Below are 17,616 nucleotides of genomic sequence, written 5' to 3'. Positions count from 1 at the left end.
AAATTGCTGTGATTCAGATGGTCGCACAACAGTCTATAGGCCCATAAAACTTAAAACAGATGGGGGCAGTTAAAATGAATATTGTTTAAATACAGATTTTGTTGTAATACAGTGAGTTCTTTGGTTTAGGCTTTAATCAAATGAATAGGTTCAACATTAGTAAATTTACCTTTTTGATAGTTCATTGCAAAAAAAAAAAAAAAAAAAAAAAAAAAACATTGGTCAAAAAAGAAGACATTTTTAGTGTGAAACCCAACAATAGCCTTTTTAAAGAACATTTTGTGTTATTTTTTTATTTATATTTTAATTCCTTTTTGCCCACGTGCCCACAGTGACCCTGTTGCATATGGTGGTTTGGTAACCATGAGTATCATTTTATTATACTCGTGGTTACGAGTATAATAAAATAAAAGCTTTCTATGGCCATATCTTGGTGTGGGGGGGTCCAAAGCTCAGTCAGTTTTATAGCTCAAGCTTACATATAAAACCTGTCAACGTTTGGAGCAGACTACACATGTCAAGGAGCAGTAGTGTTGGCAGTATTAGTAGTAGTAGTAGTAATAGCTATAGTTAGTAGTCATATTGTTTTGGAGAATGTCTAAAGAGGTGGTTTGTGAGATGCGGGATCACAGTCTGGAGATGGGGCCTATTGTCACCTTCCACCGGCTGCACTATTGTGTCCAGGACTCCAGGTTCTGCCGAAAGAGAGGCCCCGAGAAGTCCATCCTCAAAGATGTGAGGTAAGGAGCAATACTGTTCCAAAGATGTCTCGTAAGAAAGCCAAGATGCTGTACATAAGGGCTGTGGCCATGGGGTATTACAGTGTTTGATGTAGGTTATAACTATTGGAGAAGTTATAACACCACTGACACCACAGGAATAGGATGAGGGCTGCTCAGTATATCACAAAAGTATTGATGCAATTTTCAGTAACACAACAATGAAAATATATCACAATGACCAAGGGGCTCCACCTGATTTTGCTCAATCCAAGTCCAAAATTAGCCTCGGTTTGTCTCTGTTAGGCTTTTATTTAGAGATCATGCTGATACCAATTATTTGGAAGAAAACATGGCTGATAAGTTTTGCTGATATTTTGGGGCCAATATGTAGGGCCAAGTTTGACAGTTTTTTCCAAATTATATGCATATTATATTGTTTAAATGTACAAAAAGTCACAGCCATTCACATACTGTTTGTTTTACAATAGTGAAGTGACATTTTGTGCAGTACCCTGTTCGGACATGAACTTTGCACAAATGTTCAAACAAAGCTTTATGTGTATTCTTTAGGCAGCTGATTGACTAAAATAAAATATTGGCCTCTGTTGGAGATTTAAGGCCAAGAGTCGATACACAGTGCAAATATCAATAGAGATAGACCCATTCACTGGAGTCTCACTACATTTATTTTGACAGCAGTAAAGTAAAACATGTATTATTTTCTTTTACTATAACTGAAATGATTGTGTTTAAAAGTGCATTAAAATTGTGCAGTAATATTGCTATTTCAAAACACAACAGCCATATTGCATGTCACAATATCATGCAACCGTAACTAGGATGCATGTCATGCATTTGAGAAATCGTCCCTTTACATTGGAAGGTTCTGTCTATGTTCGGGGCAGTTCTGAGGTTTAAGGTTCTGACCAGTCATGAAGCACAATGGAGCACTGAGGTGGGCTTTTGCTTATATTAACCTATACATTTTAACAAATCCAAACCGGTTAGTGCTTTTTCCACACAGCTAGACAGTCCAGCTGAAAGATGCAAACTCCACACAGGGAGCACAGGGCCTGTGTGTAGTTTTGTTCTATGTATCTGCCTCTATTGTATTTATTAATCATTTTTAAATAATTTGACAAAAAATGTGTCATATTTTCCAGTGGCATCATGAGACCGGGGATGAACGCGATCATGGGTGCGACGGGCAGCGGCAAAACCTCGTAAGACTCACATGCACTGTGCTTATTTATACAACACCGAGCACGCTATCTGACATGTGCACTGAATTTTGACCCCTGCTGAGATAACTGCTGTATCCATGTGTCATTAGGCTGCTTGACGTGATCGCAGGCAGGAAGGACCCCCGGGGCCTAAAGGAAGGCCAGGTACTAGTGGACGGGCGTGTTGTGACCTCTGAACTTAGACTTAGCTCCGCCTACGTGGTTCAGGTATGAGTTTTTGAAGGGTTTCTCTATTCCATTTAGTAATTATGGCAACTTTGGAGCAAAAAAAGTGAATAAAAATGTTTCTATGGTGCAGGGTAGCATATGGGTTAGGGATTCACACTCAACTGTACTATTTAAAGGCAATGTGTGACTTACTGTTATTCCTCACTTATCTTAATCCTAATATCCTAATTATTCACAACGATGAGTTTAGAAGCTCTTTTCACAACACTCACAGGCCAGAGCGGAGTTTTGTAGTGACGCTAAAGCTAACAACATCTTGGTTATCAGACAATAAAATTAATTTAATTAATTAATTTGAGACTTATATTGACCTCAAGAGCTGCTTATACAATATATCAGTACTCAACAAGACAAATTTTGTTCAAATACAGTATATGGGAAAAACAAAAAACAAAAACAAAAAATGGGTACTAAAGAATCATCATCAATTCATAATTTTAAATAACACTTTTAATTATAATATATGCCATTAAAATGTATTTTCTTTTTAATTTAAAGAGGGGGTATGCAAAATACATTTTTTGAGCTTTCTACCATGTTAAAATGTTGTTCCCTCATCAAGATCCATCCATCCATGTCTGTTTAAATATTTTCGCAATCTCTCCTGGGCTCTATTTAAAGATTCGGTTTCATCCCAGAAGTCTATGTCATCCATGCTCTCACTCAACAATTCTCCATAAATATACAAAAAAACATGATATCAAATCGTACACAGCAACTTGACAAACCCGACATGATGTGCAGTAGTTTCGTTAGCTGGATGCACGCTGATTGTGTTGTGACTCAGAGCGCTAAAAGCAGTGGTGAATCATAAAAAACATGTTAATACGTTGTTTTCTGTGTATACAACATTTTCTAAAAGGTAACATGGTGATCTAAATATGTTGTGTTAGCAGTTACTACCAAGTGATAGATCCCCACATCAGAAAAGTTATATCGTTGATGTACAAGTATTTTTTAAAGATATTTATTCTTTGTTCTTTTAATGCTTTGTGCCATTGTGTTGAAGGATGATATTTTGATGGGCACATTGAGTGTGAGAGAAAACCTCCTGTTCAGTGCTAACCTGCGTCTGGACCCCTCAGAGCACACCCGCAAAGACAAGGAGAGCCGAGTGGACACCATCATACAGGACCTAGGACTCACCGACTGTGCGCACACCAAGGTACACAAACATATCTAGTTATGTAACATCGTTTGTTATTTAGTTAGTAAAGAACAAACAAAGACTATACTGTTTTTTGCCTCATTTTAATGGTTATATTAAGGCCCCCTGAGGATAAATGTTCGGCACCATGTAAACAATGTAATCTTGGCTGAAATGGGTGTTGTTTTGCATTTTTCAGTCATAGTACATGCTTAGGTGTCCACAAATTTTAAAGGTGCACGTTGCAGCTTGTCTCATTGGAAATGTTACTACATTGCCAGGAATGTTCCACTGTATAGCATTAAAGCAGACCTATTATGCAAAATCGACTTTTCAGAGCTTTTAACCATGTCATAGTTGTTTCCTCTTCTCATTTCCCCCTTCGAAGTTATATCTGGAGTTATTTGTGCATGTTTGAGCAATCTTTAATTGCTTATTTTCAAGGTGCCATATTGACGATCAACTCCCATTTTCACTGCCACCGTTACACGCACAATTCTCTGTACTTACTTTGTTCTCCAACCGGTGATAGGCGTCGGATTTGGCAGGGTCCACTGCTTGCTAGTGTGATCTGCATCTATCCAGAGGAGGTGCCAACAGCTGAGTGGCACTGACTACGACGTTTATGCTGACATAAGCTTCTATTAGGCCCTGCAGTTTTTCAATACCGAAGTCAGCAGCCTTGTTTCTTTTATGAAGTGCTTTTAAATAAATATTGCGATTTAAAAAGTCCATATTATAACATAGCGATCCACAGGTGTAATAGATTAAATAGCAGACACAAGCACAGTATGTCAATATGGTACTGCTTTCAGGCCAAGCATTCAAAGTGAAAGAGCGTGTGTATCTTTCGCAGATCGGTACAGAGTTCTTACGCGGCGTGTCCGGAGGGGAGAGGAAACGGTGTAGTATCGGGATGGAGCTCATCACCTCTCCCTCCCTGCTCTTCCTGGACGAGCCCACCACAGGATTGGACTCCAACACAGCCAACTGCATCATCAGCCTGCTGCACAAGTATTATATGCACTTTACATGTATTACGCCTGCTTGTCTCCTTGACGCTGTCCTCAGTAAGCTCATAGTCCCACTCAGTGCAGTGGGCTCCATCCCACGAGGAGCCTCTAATGGGAATGTGAAGGTGCCCCTGAGAAAAACATCCTCTGGGCAGTCCGCATTCTCTGTCCCGGGCACTAACCTTCGAAACTTATGAATCCCTGAATTGAAACTGGACCTTGACTGGGGTGGTTTTAAACATAAACTTAAACTTGTCTTAAAGAGTGATCAGACCTGTAAACACTGATAAACAATCACGAACTGCAATCACCTTTTTACATTGTCCAGTCATAAAGTGAACTCTGTGTTTTGGGGGGATGTTTAGAAGTTACACATCTAATGTACAAGCACAAATAAAACAAAAATCAAGACTAAGTATGTTTTAAATGAAGAAACAACTTTATAATATGGTCAACTTAAAACTGTAAAAAGCTACAGCACAAAACAGGACGTTTAAGTTTAAACGTATCATTGTATTGAATTGAATGTAACGTCTGTATTTCTGTGCGCAGACTGTCCCGCAGGGGTAAAACAGTGATCTTCTCCATTCACCAGCCGCGTTACTCCATCTTCAGACAGTTTGACCATCTGACCCTCATGCACAAGGGGGAGATGGTGTACGCGGGAGCAGCCAGCCAGGCCATGGACTACTTCACAAACCTCGGTATGGACATCTCTCTCCTGCTTATGTATGTAAACTTTTGACATACATTTTTCCCATGGAGGATGCTTGTTTTTTCTGACAGGATTCACAATTGAGGCCTTCAACAACCCAGCTGATTTCTTCATGGACATCACGAATGGAGAGACCAAATCGGCACTGGCGCCTTTTAACACAGGTAATTCCAATATTGCAATAGTTACATAGCTAAGATAAGATAAACCTTTATTTGGTGAATATCGTCCTACTTTGTGCCTACCTTCTGTCACATGTCTTTCACCTCCAACCAATCACAACTCATCGATTAGTCAACTAAAAAGGGGGCGTAGCAAAAGCCCTTAAAACTGTTACATATCTCTATGTCTCTGACTTAAACTGCACTCCCAAGACTACACCTGCAGAAAAAAGTTCTAGGAAACAATGTGTTTATATAAAGACAGATTAAACATGTGAATCTTGAGTTTAATCTTCTTTTTTACATATAAATGCAAAAAAATACAGAATCTTCAGCGAACTCGCTCACTTCTCCTTTCTGCTCATGTATAAATCCTTAAAATCAAAATAAAATCATGAGTGAACTGATTGGTCGACTAAGACATCACCAACTAAATGACTAAAGGCCTACAGCACTAACCCGCTCAGCCATACTGTCCATTTATTATAGCTATTGCAAGTGTCCTTGCTCTCAACCTTCAACCTCTTCAGTATTTTGTATTTTGTCTACTGTCTGCTCCCCAGAGAATGGACACACCTTCCTGGCCCAAACATACCGTCAGTCTCTGCAGGGCAGAGCTGTGCTGGAGGAGCTGGACCGCTCAGACCAGAACCTGCCTCTGGGAGGCAAGAGCCCAGACAAGAGCGTCGGCTATGCCACCTCTTTCCTCTACCAGGTCTGAACACATTTGTCCACCCAGTGATCAGAGCTGATTGCCTGGCAAGCCCAGAATGATACCACTGTGTATATTTTATGCAGAGGGATATCAGTCTGGTGAAAAAGCCCTCCACTGCATCTCAAGTCAGCACCGTGCAATCAGATTTGTTAATTTCAGTGACAAATGAGCTCAGTGGTCATCTTTCTGCACAAACTCCCAGATATCTCATTACAGAATTTAGTGCTTCGCTCATTGACTTTGTGAAATCCATGACGGCTTTCACTCGCCTGTGAAGTTGTTTTTTTTTCCCCTTTGCTTTATACTCGTAAGCAACCATATTAAAGTATTAGAGAATTGTGTATTCTGGATGCCAGGCAACAGAGCTGGGGAGAGTAGTACAATATTACTGAAGTAAAAGTACAAAGCAGTGGTCCAAGAAATTTCTCCAGTGAGAGTGCAAGCAATTATTAGAGTAACTAATATTAAATAAAGATAGACACAAACATTTTAAAAACAAAATCATATCTGAAGGAGCAGTGCCAGAAACACAAATGTTCAAATCATTTCATATTGTCAACATAAAGCTTTTGTCACTTGTTGACTTACTCACAGTGAGAAGCGGAACCAAACTTTTTACTCAAGTATTACTCATTTGGATTCAGATGGTTAGCAGGTTTTGTCAGTGCCATCAGACTGCCTTCATTGACTTTCACAGTTCAAACACGGGTTACACTATTGTAAAAGGTTTGTTAAGACGATAACGTAATTTAATTACATCTTACTTAACGTTACATTTTATTTGCTCTCGAAGCATTTCATCAATGATTTCATATTATTACACAATGTATTTTATGATAACTGAGTTTATGGTGCTTTACTGCTTAATGATGGGCTGTTATGGTAATGTGTTTGGATGCCCGCTCCATGAACTCATTTATACCAAGGTTTCGGAAATTAACTGTGATGCATTTAGGAGAGACAATATAGAGATTGTGTTCAATAGATACTTGGCACTTAGACCACCCAAGAAAATATTAGATTTTCTGAGTTCTACCAGAGCTAACTCCAGACTTTTTCAGGCATAGATAGGGATAAATAATCTTTTTTGCGTTTTCTTGTAATAATTCAAAGTGTGTTGTATATATTGCTTATGTTCCTGACATGTGGGCAGTGGGACCTCTGCCAGATGTGTCATTTAGGAATATACTCAAAACAAACAGTTTGGTGACTTGTCGGACACAACATCCTCTACTGTTTCAGTTAGTTTCACATGGTTAAGTGGTCCTCAGTGTAAAAGTGTATGAGTGGGGTGGGATTATATAAAAACATATTGTTTCAATAACTAAGAAATTGTTCTAAGAAAGTTCTGACATTTTGCGTAAAATCATCAAAAATATTATGTTTTATAATCCTTTCATTTCTTCCCCATGACATATTTCCCACACCTTTGCAACCCTAGTAATGTATAGAGTACATGTATGTTTGCCCTAGATGAAAGTCGTGTGTAAACGCACCGTCCTGAACCTCCTGAGGAACCCACAGACCTCATACGCTCAGCTGGCTCTCAACATCTTCTTCGCTGTGCTGGTGGGACTCATCTACTTTCAGATGCCCATGACACTGCCCGAAGCCATCCAGAACAGGTATACAGAAGGATCTAATGATAAACATAACTGATTATATGTCTGTGCTATAGCTGCCCTGGGACAGGCTGATAAAGACGTGACAACCATAGCATTACTGCTACATGCATACAATACAGCATAATAGGCTTATGTGAAGCCTAACAGCTCACACAAATGTCTACTTCAAAGTAGTATAAGTAACTAATGGCAGTATTATTATATGTTTCAAACTGGTACTGGTTCTTTTGCAGATACTGGGTCAGTCTTATCACCCACATATCCTGTATAAATGTGCTCATGAAATTATGGTGGTCAGTTTTGCCCCAGTTGCTTAAAAATGATGCATGCATGTGTTGGGTGTGAGTGTTGGTGGTTGGAGAGGCCCATAGAGCAGCTGCCCCAGGGCACCACTGGGTGTGGAATGAATGAACGATGCAGTGTAAAGCACTTTGGCCAATGCATTAATTAACAATAATTTATTCACTAACTCTTTTTAGAAGTGGAGCATTCTTCTTTCTCATCATCAACATGGTGTTTGGAAACCTGTCTGCTGTGGAGCTGTTTATCAACGAGAGGGTCATCTTCATGTGAGTCCTCCATGCACAGATGTTCATATAATCAGGCTCCATTGGTCAGGAAGTTATGTCTTTCTGTACCCAACACTACATACCTGTAGACTGTCTGTGTGGTCCCTCAGTCGTCCAGGTCTGATCCTTCAGTTCTGAAGAAGCGGCTTGGATGAGCAGCGAAACATCTTTACTTCATCTTTTGCTATACCTGTAGACTTTAGTAGGGCTGGGTCATGGATTTTTTAAAATAACTGGCTGGGTATCATTGAAAAGTTGCCAATACGATACATACCTTGATACATAGGCCACGATATGTATCTTGATACAGTGCACGGCAAGGCTTTCAGACACTTACTTGCTTACTTAATGATCAATCCCATAAAAAATAAATAAAATTATATATATATATATATATATATATATATATATATATATATATATATATATATATATATATATATATATACACACACACACACATATATACACATACACACATATATACATTACTACATTAACTAGCTTGGTTAGAATAAAAATAATATACAATATACATGGCGATATATCAATACAGCAGCCCATGATATAGATACTGTATCATCCAATGATATATTGATATTTCAATATTTATGCACATCCCTAGACTGTACTGAAGCTATTTGTACTTGCTCCCTTCTTGTTGCAGTCATGAGAACTCCAGTGGCTACTACCGCACCTCAGTGTACTTCCTGTCCAAGATCTTTGCCGACCTCCTCCCAAACCGCATTATCCCCATCGTTGTGTTCTCAGCCATTGCCTACTACATGATGGGTACGACCAGCACTTTTACTGTGTACAAGATTTATAAGATTGTAGTAGCATTAGTAGTAGTATGGGTTTCACAAATTATATTAAAAAAAGATAAGTGCACTTGGTTCAAAAAGAAGTAAAGGCCCGAGAAATATTCATAGTTAATAAAATAACAACATATAGTTAAAACACTTAAACACATTTGTAAGAACCATATGTAGGAGGCCTTATGTAGGGATGTCACAATACCACATTTCTACTGTTATGATTATTGTGAGAAGAAACATCATGATTTAAAGAGGGAGTATTATGCAATACTGATTTTATAAAATTGTTCCCTCACCAACATGCTTGAAGAGGCTTTGAATGTCATCCATGCATGTTTAAGTAATCTAGTGATCTCTCCCTGGTCCTATTTGAACTCTCCTTATAGGTAGCAGTCCAATCCTGTCCAAAGCTTAGTCCAGAAGCCCACTACTTAAAAATGCATGAAAAAGCATGATACAAAACAATACATTATAACTTCACAAACCTGATGCAGTCTGCAGTATTTTCACTTTTAAACAAAAGTGAAAACCTATAAAACATGTTACGTTGTTTTTGACAAATATTGTATTTTTAAAATTACAAAAGGTACTGTACTTTTTCCCATGTATTTGAGCAAAATTATCTTGTCTTATATAGGCAGCTCATGAGGTCAAAATATGTCTGCTGCCTGCTTTGCATCTGTTTATAATTTTATTGTCTAATAATAAGGACACATGCTAGTTGTTAGCTTTATTGTGATGGTAGTAAAAATCATTTATAGCGCCTTTAAAGTTTTTATGTGGAAAAAAAATTGCCAAATAAGCAATAAAACACTGTGTATTTTCAAAAAAGAAAAATATGGACAATCTTCTCCACATCCCCATTCCGCCTGCATGTAATCTGATGTTTGTTTGTTTTGTTTTTTTCATATTGTTATTTGCAGGTCTGAAGCCTGACTTTGCAGCCTTCGTGTGCTTCGCTCTGAACATGTGTCTGGTCAGTCTGGCGGGAGTGGGTCTGGCGTTCCTTGTCTCGGCCAGCGTGTCCACCTTCGCCATGGCCAACATCATGATTGCCCTGCCCTTCGTCTTCATGATGGTAAGACACGCTCTGCTCAGATATGAGGTGGATCTAGAACCTTCTGACCTACCCCTGTCTCTGCTCAGGTCTTTGGGGGATTCCTGGTCAATCTGAACTCCATGCTGAGCTGGCTCTCCTGGCTGAAGTGGCTCAGTATCTTCAGTTATGGACTCAATGTAAGTGCCACTAATATATTAAAGACAACAATTGCAATGCTTTATTGACTGAATTGTCAGCAATATATATGCTACAGAAAAAAAAAATGCATCATGTCAACCCTGTTTTTATTAAAGCAGTCCTATTAGGCAAAATTGCCTATAAGAGCTTTTAACCATGTTATCATTGTTTCCCCTTCTCATTTTCCCTCTCGAAGTTGTATTTGGAGTGATTGGTGCATATTTGAGCAAACTTCACTCAGAGATTTTAACTATATATAAATATATAGCAGGGGTCCAATGTTATAATTTGGACATTGTAAATCACTATATTCATCTAAAATTACTTAATAAATGTTCTGTAATCTCTTGGTATTTCTTGACCCTGACGTGGTACAGCTGTGAAGTGAAAACCATTTCTGCACTACATAATTCCATATATCTGGCATCATGTGTTTGATTTTCCTAGAAAAAAAATAAATAAAAAATAACAACAAAAAATAGGCGTGTCCAACCTTGCATATTTTTACTGATAAAAAAATATATATATATTTAATTTGGATATAAATAATAAATATTCCTGCACTAAAATACAATGTCAACATGAATTCACTGAAAAGAGTTTTTAGAAGTCAGTATCAGAAATTAAATATTACTTGTTAGTTAGTTAGTTAGTTTAAAACTATTCATTGACTGTCTATTTTATCCCTCTAAGGCTGCCATGATTAATGAGTACAAAGGACAGATCTTCTACAACAACCAGACCCCGTAAGTAGCACCGTACTCTCTGTTTCTGTATCCTTGTGTTCTCTGCAGAAATGCGTAAAGTACCAACAATTGTACTAAAGTAAGTGTAACATTTCTTCAAAAATAATGTTAGTCTAGTAGAAGAACACTATGCTCCAGTAAGTGAGAAAACAACTAATTAAAGTACAACCACTTTTCTCAAGTAAGAATACTGTTACACTGTACAATATATTACTAAAGTAGGAATAAAAGTATGGTGTTTAGTACATTTACTTGGGTAACTTTTTATTAAAACTGTACAGACTAAATATATCCTTGTTAGTTTACATTTTTTAACATTAGCTGAGCTGAACAGCCAGCTCCTCTTCCGTGGGTCCTCCTTTAAAATACAAAGTTTAAAATACAAAATATAAAGTATTATAAATGTTTGTGTGACATGAATGACAGACATATTAAAATATTCCATTCAATATTTACAATACATTAAAAAAGACTACCGGTAATATAATTTCATAGGATGAATGCCATAATTTACACATATAAATAAGCTACATTTCATTTACAGAAAACTTATCCCCCAAAAATGATTGATACTCTGAAGTATCATCACACTGGGGGTGTTCTACATGTATTTCTACAAAGTATCAATACCCTCTGCATTATACCCTCTCTGTTCTCCATTCCTACCTCGTGTGTGTGTGTGTGTGTGTGTGTGTGTGCATCTGTGTGTGTGCTTGTGTGCGTGTTTGTGTGTGTATAGGGTCGCAGGCGAGGTGTTTCTCAATATTCAGGACCTGGACTACTCGGGGTGGGGATACTGGCAGAACGAGGTGGCTCTGATGGGCATCATGCTAGTCTGCATGTTCTTCGCCTACATCCAACTGCGACGTATCAACCGATGGAAATGAGACCACTCACTCTTTATGTTTGTTTTGTTCTATTTATTTATATGTCAGTAATCAAGTGTGTTCATAATGCTAAACTCTCATTGTCATTTACAGTTAGAGTTTACAAATTTACGCATAGACACCACTCAGCTGTGCTGAATAGGCCTGTCACCATAACAAATTTTGAAGTACGATGCTGATGAAAATATTTATATAATTTCTGAAAGTCACTATCACCATTAAAGGAGTTGTGCCTGATTAAACTGACTTAAAAAGATGAAAAAGAGAACTAGTTCATTTTATAACGGCCCTATATATATACGTATAGGGCCTTTAACTTAGCATATTACCGGTACATCTCCTTTATAATCTAAGTAAATAAATATTTGTAAAGATTTGGGAGGTCCATCTCTGACCCCCTGACCTGCAGAGTGGCCCTGCACGTGCTCTGACGATTGCTTGTGTGTGGGGTGGATAAGCTGCTCAGTGCTGATGTGTGTGAGGTGTGAGGTGCTCCTCTTCTCTGTCTGCACTGCCAACAGAAGATCTAAGAACCTCAAAGCTCCTTAAGATAATGAACCAGACCGACACATGAGCCACCACGCTTATGGGAAAGTCCTATACTGTCTGACTATGTACATCAGCACGAACTGCAGTCTATATATATGTCATTGTAATATTACTTTCTTTGTTTATATGTTTATTATAATTTCCTACATACGTATACTAAAGCACAGTAAGGTATTTGTACAGGTTTAGACACCTGTGCTTGTATTTGTATTTTATAACAATAAATACTGTATGTTATAACATGGTGGATTGGATTGGATGTTTGGCTATTTAAAAGTAAGACCAGGTTAAAGCCATACTTCAAAACATTCTCCATGTTTTATGCCATACTTTGGAATATTATAGACAAAAGAACAACATTCCCTTGTAGCCCAGTCCCTTCTACATTCTGTGTCAAATACAAGGGTCTGGAGTCTGACCACAGAGCATGTGTCTCTCAAATGCAGAAGGCATTTATTGAAAATTCTCATACAACAAAAAAGAACAAAATATTTTTTATAAGAGTTTGGTGCTTTGATTACTGATTCTACCCAAAACCATGCAGTTTTTCAGTCCTCTGTGTTATGTTTTTCTGCTTCAACAGCCTCACTCCTGATAGACTGTTTGGTTGCTATGATACTCACGGTGAGAAGCCCAAATATGGAACTTGGCACAAAATTCACCCCTATAACCACTAGCCTCAATGAACTTCATTTGGCTTGAGTCAAACGCTGTGGGTGACGTCACACTCTCTTACTCCACGTCTTTATACAGTCTCCATGTCTTTATACAGTCTCCACGTCTTTATACAGTATACATTGTTTTCAGTTCTTGGCACTGGCCTTCCACACCCCCACTTCCCCTACACTGGTCCCTGTTCCAGTGAGGGGACTCTCCAAACCCCTCAGCCACTCGGTGCACTTTAGCACCACCCTCTGGTCCAGGCCATACTGCTCCTCCTCATACTCCACGTCGTCATACTTGTGCCTGTCGTTGAGCAGGGAGACCTGGATGGAGTGCAGATCTATCTCTGACTCTGCCGTGCTGACCTTTGAGCTCACCCGGTGGGATGAGGCGCTGTGTCTGTTCTGGCCCTGCTGGGCTCTCTTTGGGGGGTTGTCCCGCCGTCGTCTGGGATACAAGATTGTTTTACATTTAGAAGTGGTTTGTGCATATGACAGGAGCTTATGTTTTTCATGTTTTTCTAATTGCTGCTTTGGTGGATAGTACCTGTGGCAAATAGGTACTCAGTGATCATAGTTTTATATTAGTTAAGTGGACGTTTATGGGGGAAAAAATTGAAAAAAAACAAACAAACTTTGAAGTCCACACTGGCTTCAAAAGTAAATTTTCCATTAGTTTTTCCATAGACATTTCAAAAAATTCAAATATTAAGAGTTCAAACAGACTGCAGAGGCAAACCAGCTATGTGGTAACTAATATCCATAACGCAGTTATTGAAAGTCCAAAAAGCACATTTAAAACGCAAGCTTCGGCAAAATAATTAGTGGTTTATTAAATTTCAGAAATTGATTTTAAGTCAAATTCTAGATCTTATCGTCATTTGCTACCACATACCTGATTAACCCTGAGCAAGTTTTCACATTTTTAGTATTAATTCTATTGGAAAAATTTATGGGAAATTTACTTCTGGAACCAGGGAAGAGTGGTTAATGTTGATTACTCAAACATGCCTGAATCACACTAAATACAACTTCAGGAAGGTAAATGAGAAAGTGAAACAACTGTAAAATGGTTAAAAGATCTAATCGATTTTGCAGAATAAGTTTGCTTTAAAGCTACCAATCCGTTAGATTGGCCAAACACTGGATGCTCTCTACGTTACTGCTGTCTGATACTGTGTCAGCTTTGACCTGACAGAAGAAGACCAGAGAGCACAGGTGAGTCTGAACAAAGGCCAGGTGAGAGGAGAGGAGAGGAGGAACAGGTTTCACATCTGCCATCTACTGGTGAAAAAAAATTAAATAAACTTGGATGGTAGCTTTAAAACTGAGGTGGAGCAAAGCTAAGAAGTTGCTGTTCAAGTGGCTTGAGTGATTTTATGGTGAATATTTCTGCCAAAAAACATGAGTTATAAACTGACTTCAAATGCAGACATCTTTTCTATCTGCAAACATAAACCTAGATCTAATATGACGCCTCACCCATTTGGCCTGGCCTCCGCTGCCCCTCCACAGCTGGCCTTGGGGGGCCTCTCGGTGCTCCTCCTCTGCAGAAGGAGCACTGCCTCTGGAGTGAGGGTCAGGGTGAAATGGGCCTCCTCCTCTTGATCCTTCAGCCTGGACCTCAGCCCAGAGCCCACAGCCTTCACACTGCCCTGGGACGGAGAGGTTGGTACTGCTGGAAACAACACAAGCACGTGGTTAAAGTGCATGTGACAGGTTTTCATGTTTTTCTAATTATGACTTGGTTTGGTGGGATAGTTCCTGAGCTAAATATCTGTCATAGTTTTACGTCAGTTAAGTGGCAGTTTGTGAAGAAAAAAAGTTGTTAATTACAAAAATAAACATGTGCGCTTGGTTTTAAAATGGAATCCTTCGGCCTGTTGATGCTGATGTCATCAACATCCCCGGGGCTGTGTTGCTAACTGTAGGCACTGCTCTGTCTGAGGATTTGTCAGACTTTAATCTGAGCTTTATTTTAACACAATATGACCAGAAAGAGCTGACTACAGCAGCTGAGCAGATTTTTACTGTTAAACAAGTCCCTCTCAAATAACATTACAGTCACAAGTTAGCTAGCATTAGCCAACAGTTTTTCAGTTTGGCACTTTTTTGTTGAAAATCAAACACCTAAACAGGACGACGCATGCTTATATTGATCACAGGCTACTAAAAATGAGTTTGTTAAACGCATTTTGTATTTTTCCTTCTATCTTAAAACATTTTTGGCAGCGTCTGCTAATGTGTGCTTTGTGTCACCATAGTAACTGCTGAATAATCTGCCATACACATACATATAGAACTCCTCCAGCATGATGTCACTGCAAAGTATCAATTGTTTTATTTATTTATTTTTATTAGTTTAATCATAACTATTGTGCAAATTAGACTCATTAGTTTTTGGCCCTTCATTGCTAGGTAACAGCTGCCCGTGTCCAACCAGGAAGTGAAATTGTAAAGCCTTCCCACCAAAAGTTTCACTCTTGTTTCTGACACTGCATGCAAAGTCACTCCCCCTTCAGAGCGCTATCAGAACATAAACAAAAGTGCTTCACATCGTATCAAGTTTGTCAAGTTGCTGTGTACAGTTTTGCAACATGCATTTATATATTTAAGAAGAATTGTCCTGGGGTGTATGGATGATGTGGCTTGTGGATTGAGCATTGGACAGAATCTTACAGCTAACCGTAAAGAGTGTTTGAATAGGGCCCGGGAGAGATCACTAAATTACTGAAACATGCATGGATGGCATCTAGCACCTCTTCAGGCATGTTTTTGATGAGAGAACAATATTATTGAATGATAGAAAGTTAAATAAATAGATTTTGCTTAATACCCCCTCTTTAAGTTCCACATGTGACCTTTAAAAATACTCGGTGTAGCTCTCCCTCACCTGCCCCTGCTGTAATGATGGTGTCTGCTTGTTTGGGCGTTTTGATCTTGTCTCTCCTCCTGCTCTCCACTCCTCCTTTGGCTGCTCCTCCGGTCCCTCTCTGCTCAGTTTTCCCCATTTTCTTGAGGTTGATGGTGATCCTCTCCTTCACAGAGCCTCCCCTCTCCTCTCTGCTCAGCCTGTTCATTGAGGACGCAGACAGGACGCTCTCTTTCCCCGTCAAACCCGAGACTGAGCGTGCTATGGAGACCGGAGGGATGAACGGCATCTTGGGAACACAAAGGGAAGGCCAAAGTGACATAAAAATTGAAAAAGTACTCGGACAAATGGCTCAAGTAGCTGTAAGAGTCTAGAAGTAATATTTGATTTATAATATGAAATTAGAAGTGCACTATCTATGTAACTTTCCTGATGGAGGGTCTTTACGGAGAGGTTATTACTTTGCTTCTATTTTTCCACAGTATGAAGTTAAACTAATACTATTTGGGTGTAAAAATCGTAAGGGAAAACAACTATAAGATGATTAAAACCTCTGAGAAATGTAGTTTGCATAATAGGTCTGCTTTAACAAACAGCGTGCATCCAGCTAATAAAAGTACTTCAAGATAAAGCTTTTGTTACTTGTAGACTTACTCACAGTGGGAAGCGTAACCAAAACATGCTAATTCCAAATATTTTTACTCATGTAGGAGTAAAAGCAATGTTGGCAATTTACTCCATTACAAATACAAAAACTACTGCCAAGATTGTACTTAAATAAAGTAAAAAGTACACATGAGAAGGGAAACATTGGACTTGTTGGCTAGAATTATATTAAATTACAAGTACAGGTTTAAAAATCTACTAAAAAAAGTATGATTACCCCCAAAATCTACTCAATTACAGTAATGTGAGTATTTGTAATTAGTTACTTTCCACCAGTGAGTAAAACTATGTTGCCAGAAGACTATTCAAAAAAGTACTACCCACCTTGGTTAATTACAGTTGAAAGTACACAGAAAAGGTGTGAAGTACTTTGCAGGTGAAGTTGTGTTGACCATCCTCTTTACATGCAGTCTGTGTTGAGTGGATGTTTATGAGTGGATATTATGGAGGGATGGAAGGAGGAGGGACATGTACGTCAAGTTAGCTACAAGGATCAAAGATCTAAAATAACCTGCTCACATGCTAATCCGCTGGGCTGTCAATGCAGAGAGCACGAGAGTCACATGCAGCTAATCCTGACCATACACACTTAAAGCAACCCCTCCCAGCATGATGTCACTGAAAAGTATCAATTGTCATGTACTTTTATTAGTTTAATCATAACTATTGTGTAAATTAGACTTATTACGGTAGTTTTTGGCCCTTTATTGCTAGATAACAGCTGCCCATGTTCAACCAGGAAGTAAAATTGTAAAGCCTTCCCACCAAAAGTTTCACTCTTGTTTCTGACACTCTGAGACCCTTTGCTCTCTGTGCAAAGTCACACCCCCTTCAGACCGCTATCACAACATAAACAGCGTGCATCCAGCTAATAAAAGTACTTCACATCGCATCAAGTTTGTGAAGCTGCTGTGTACAGTTTTGAATCACGCGTTTATATATTTAAGAAGAATTGTTATGTGGGAGCATGGATGATGTAAGCTGAGGAACTTTCTGAGAACTATATCATGGTTAAAAAGCTCTACAAGTCGATTTTGCGT

The 17,616-nt window shown here is 38.7% G+C and overlaps 1 protein-coding gene across 1 annotated transcript; it reads left to right on the top strand.

Moving 5' to 3' along the window:
- Positions 1–533: 533 nt before the first annotated feature.
- Positions 534–12,399, top strand: abcg2b (ATP-binding cassette, sub-family G (WHITE), member 2b). The gene is made up of 15 exons (XM_033968824.1): positions 534–740; positions 1,886–1,945; positions 2,056–2,173; positions 3,204–3,359; positions 4,198–4,355; positions 4,907–5,058; positions 5,141–5,233; positions 5,794–5,945; positions 7,419–7,570; positions 8,050–8,139; positions 8,807–8,931; positions 9,881–10,035; positions 10,104–10,193; positions 10,888–10,940; positions 11,680–12,399. The coding sequence occupies exons 1-15, from the start codon at positions 595–597 to the stop codon at positions 11,825–11,827; spliced, it is 1,848 nt and encodes a 615-aa protein (XP_033824715.1). The 5' UTR covers positions 534–594; the 3' UTR covers positions 11,828–12,399.
- The last annotated feature ends 5,217 nt before the right edge of the window (positions 12,400–17,616 follow it).

Source organism: Periophthalmus magnuspinnatus, chromosome 1, assembly GCF_009829125.3.
Source record: "Periophthalmus magnuspinnatus isolate fPerMag1 chromosome 1, fPerMag1.2.pri, whole genome shotgun sequence".
NCBI classification, from domain to species: domain Eukaryota; kingdom Metazoa; phylum Chordata; class Actinopteri; order Gobiiformes; family Gobiidae; genus Periophthalmus; species Periophthalmus magnuspinnatus.
The sequence above is the reverse complement of the archived record's forward strand: the minus strand, read 5'-3'. Positions and strand labels throughout refer to the sequence as shown.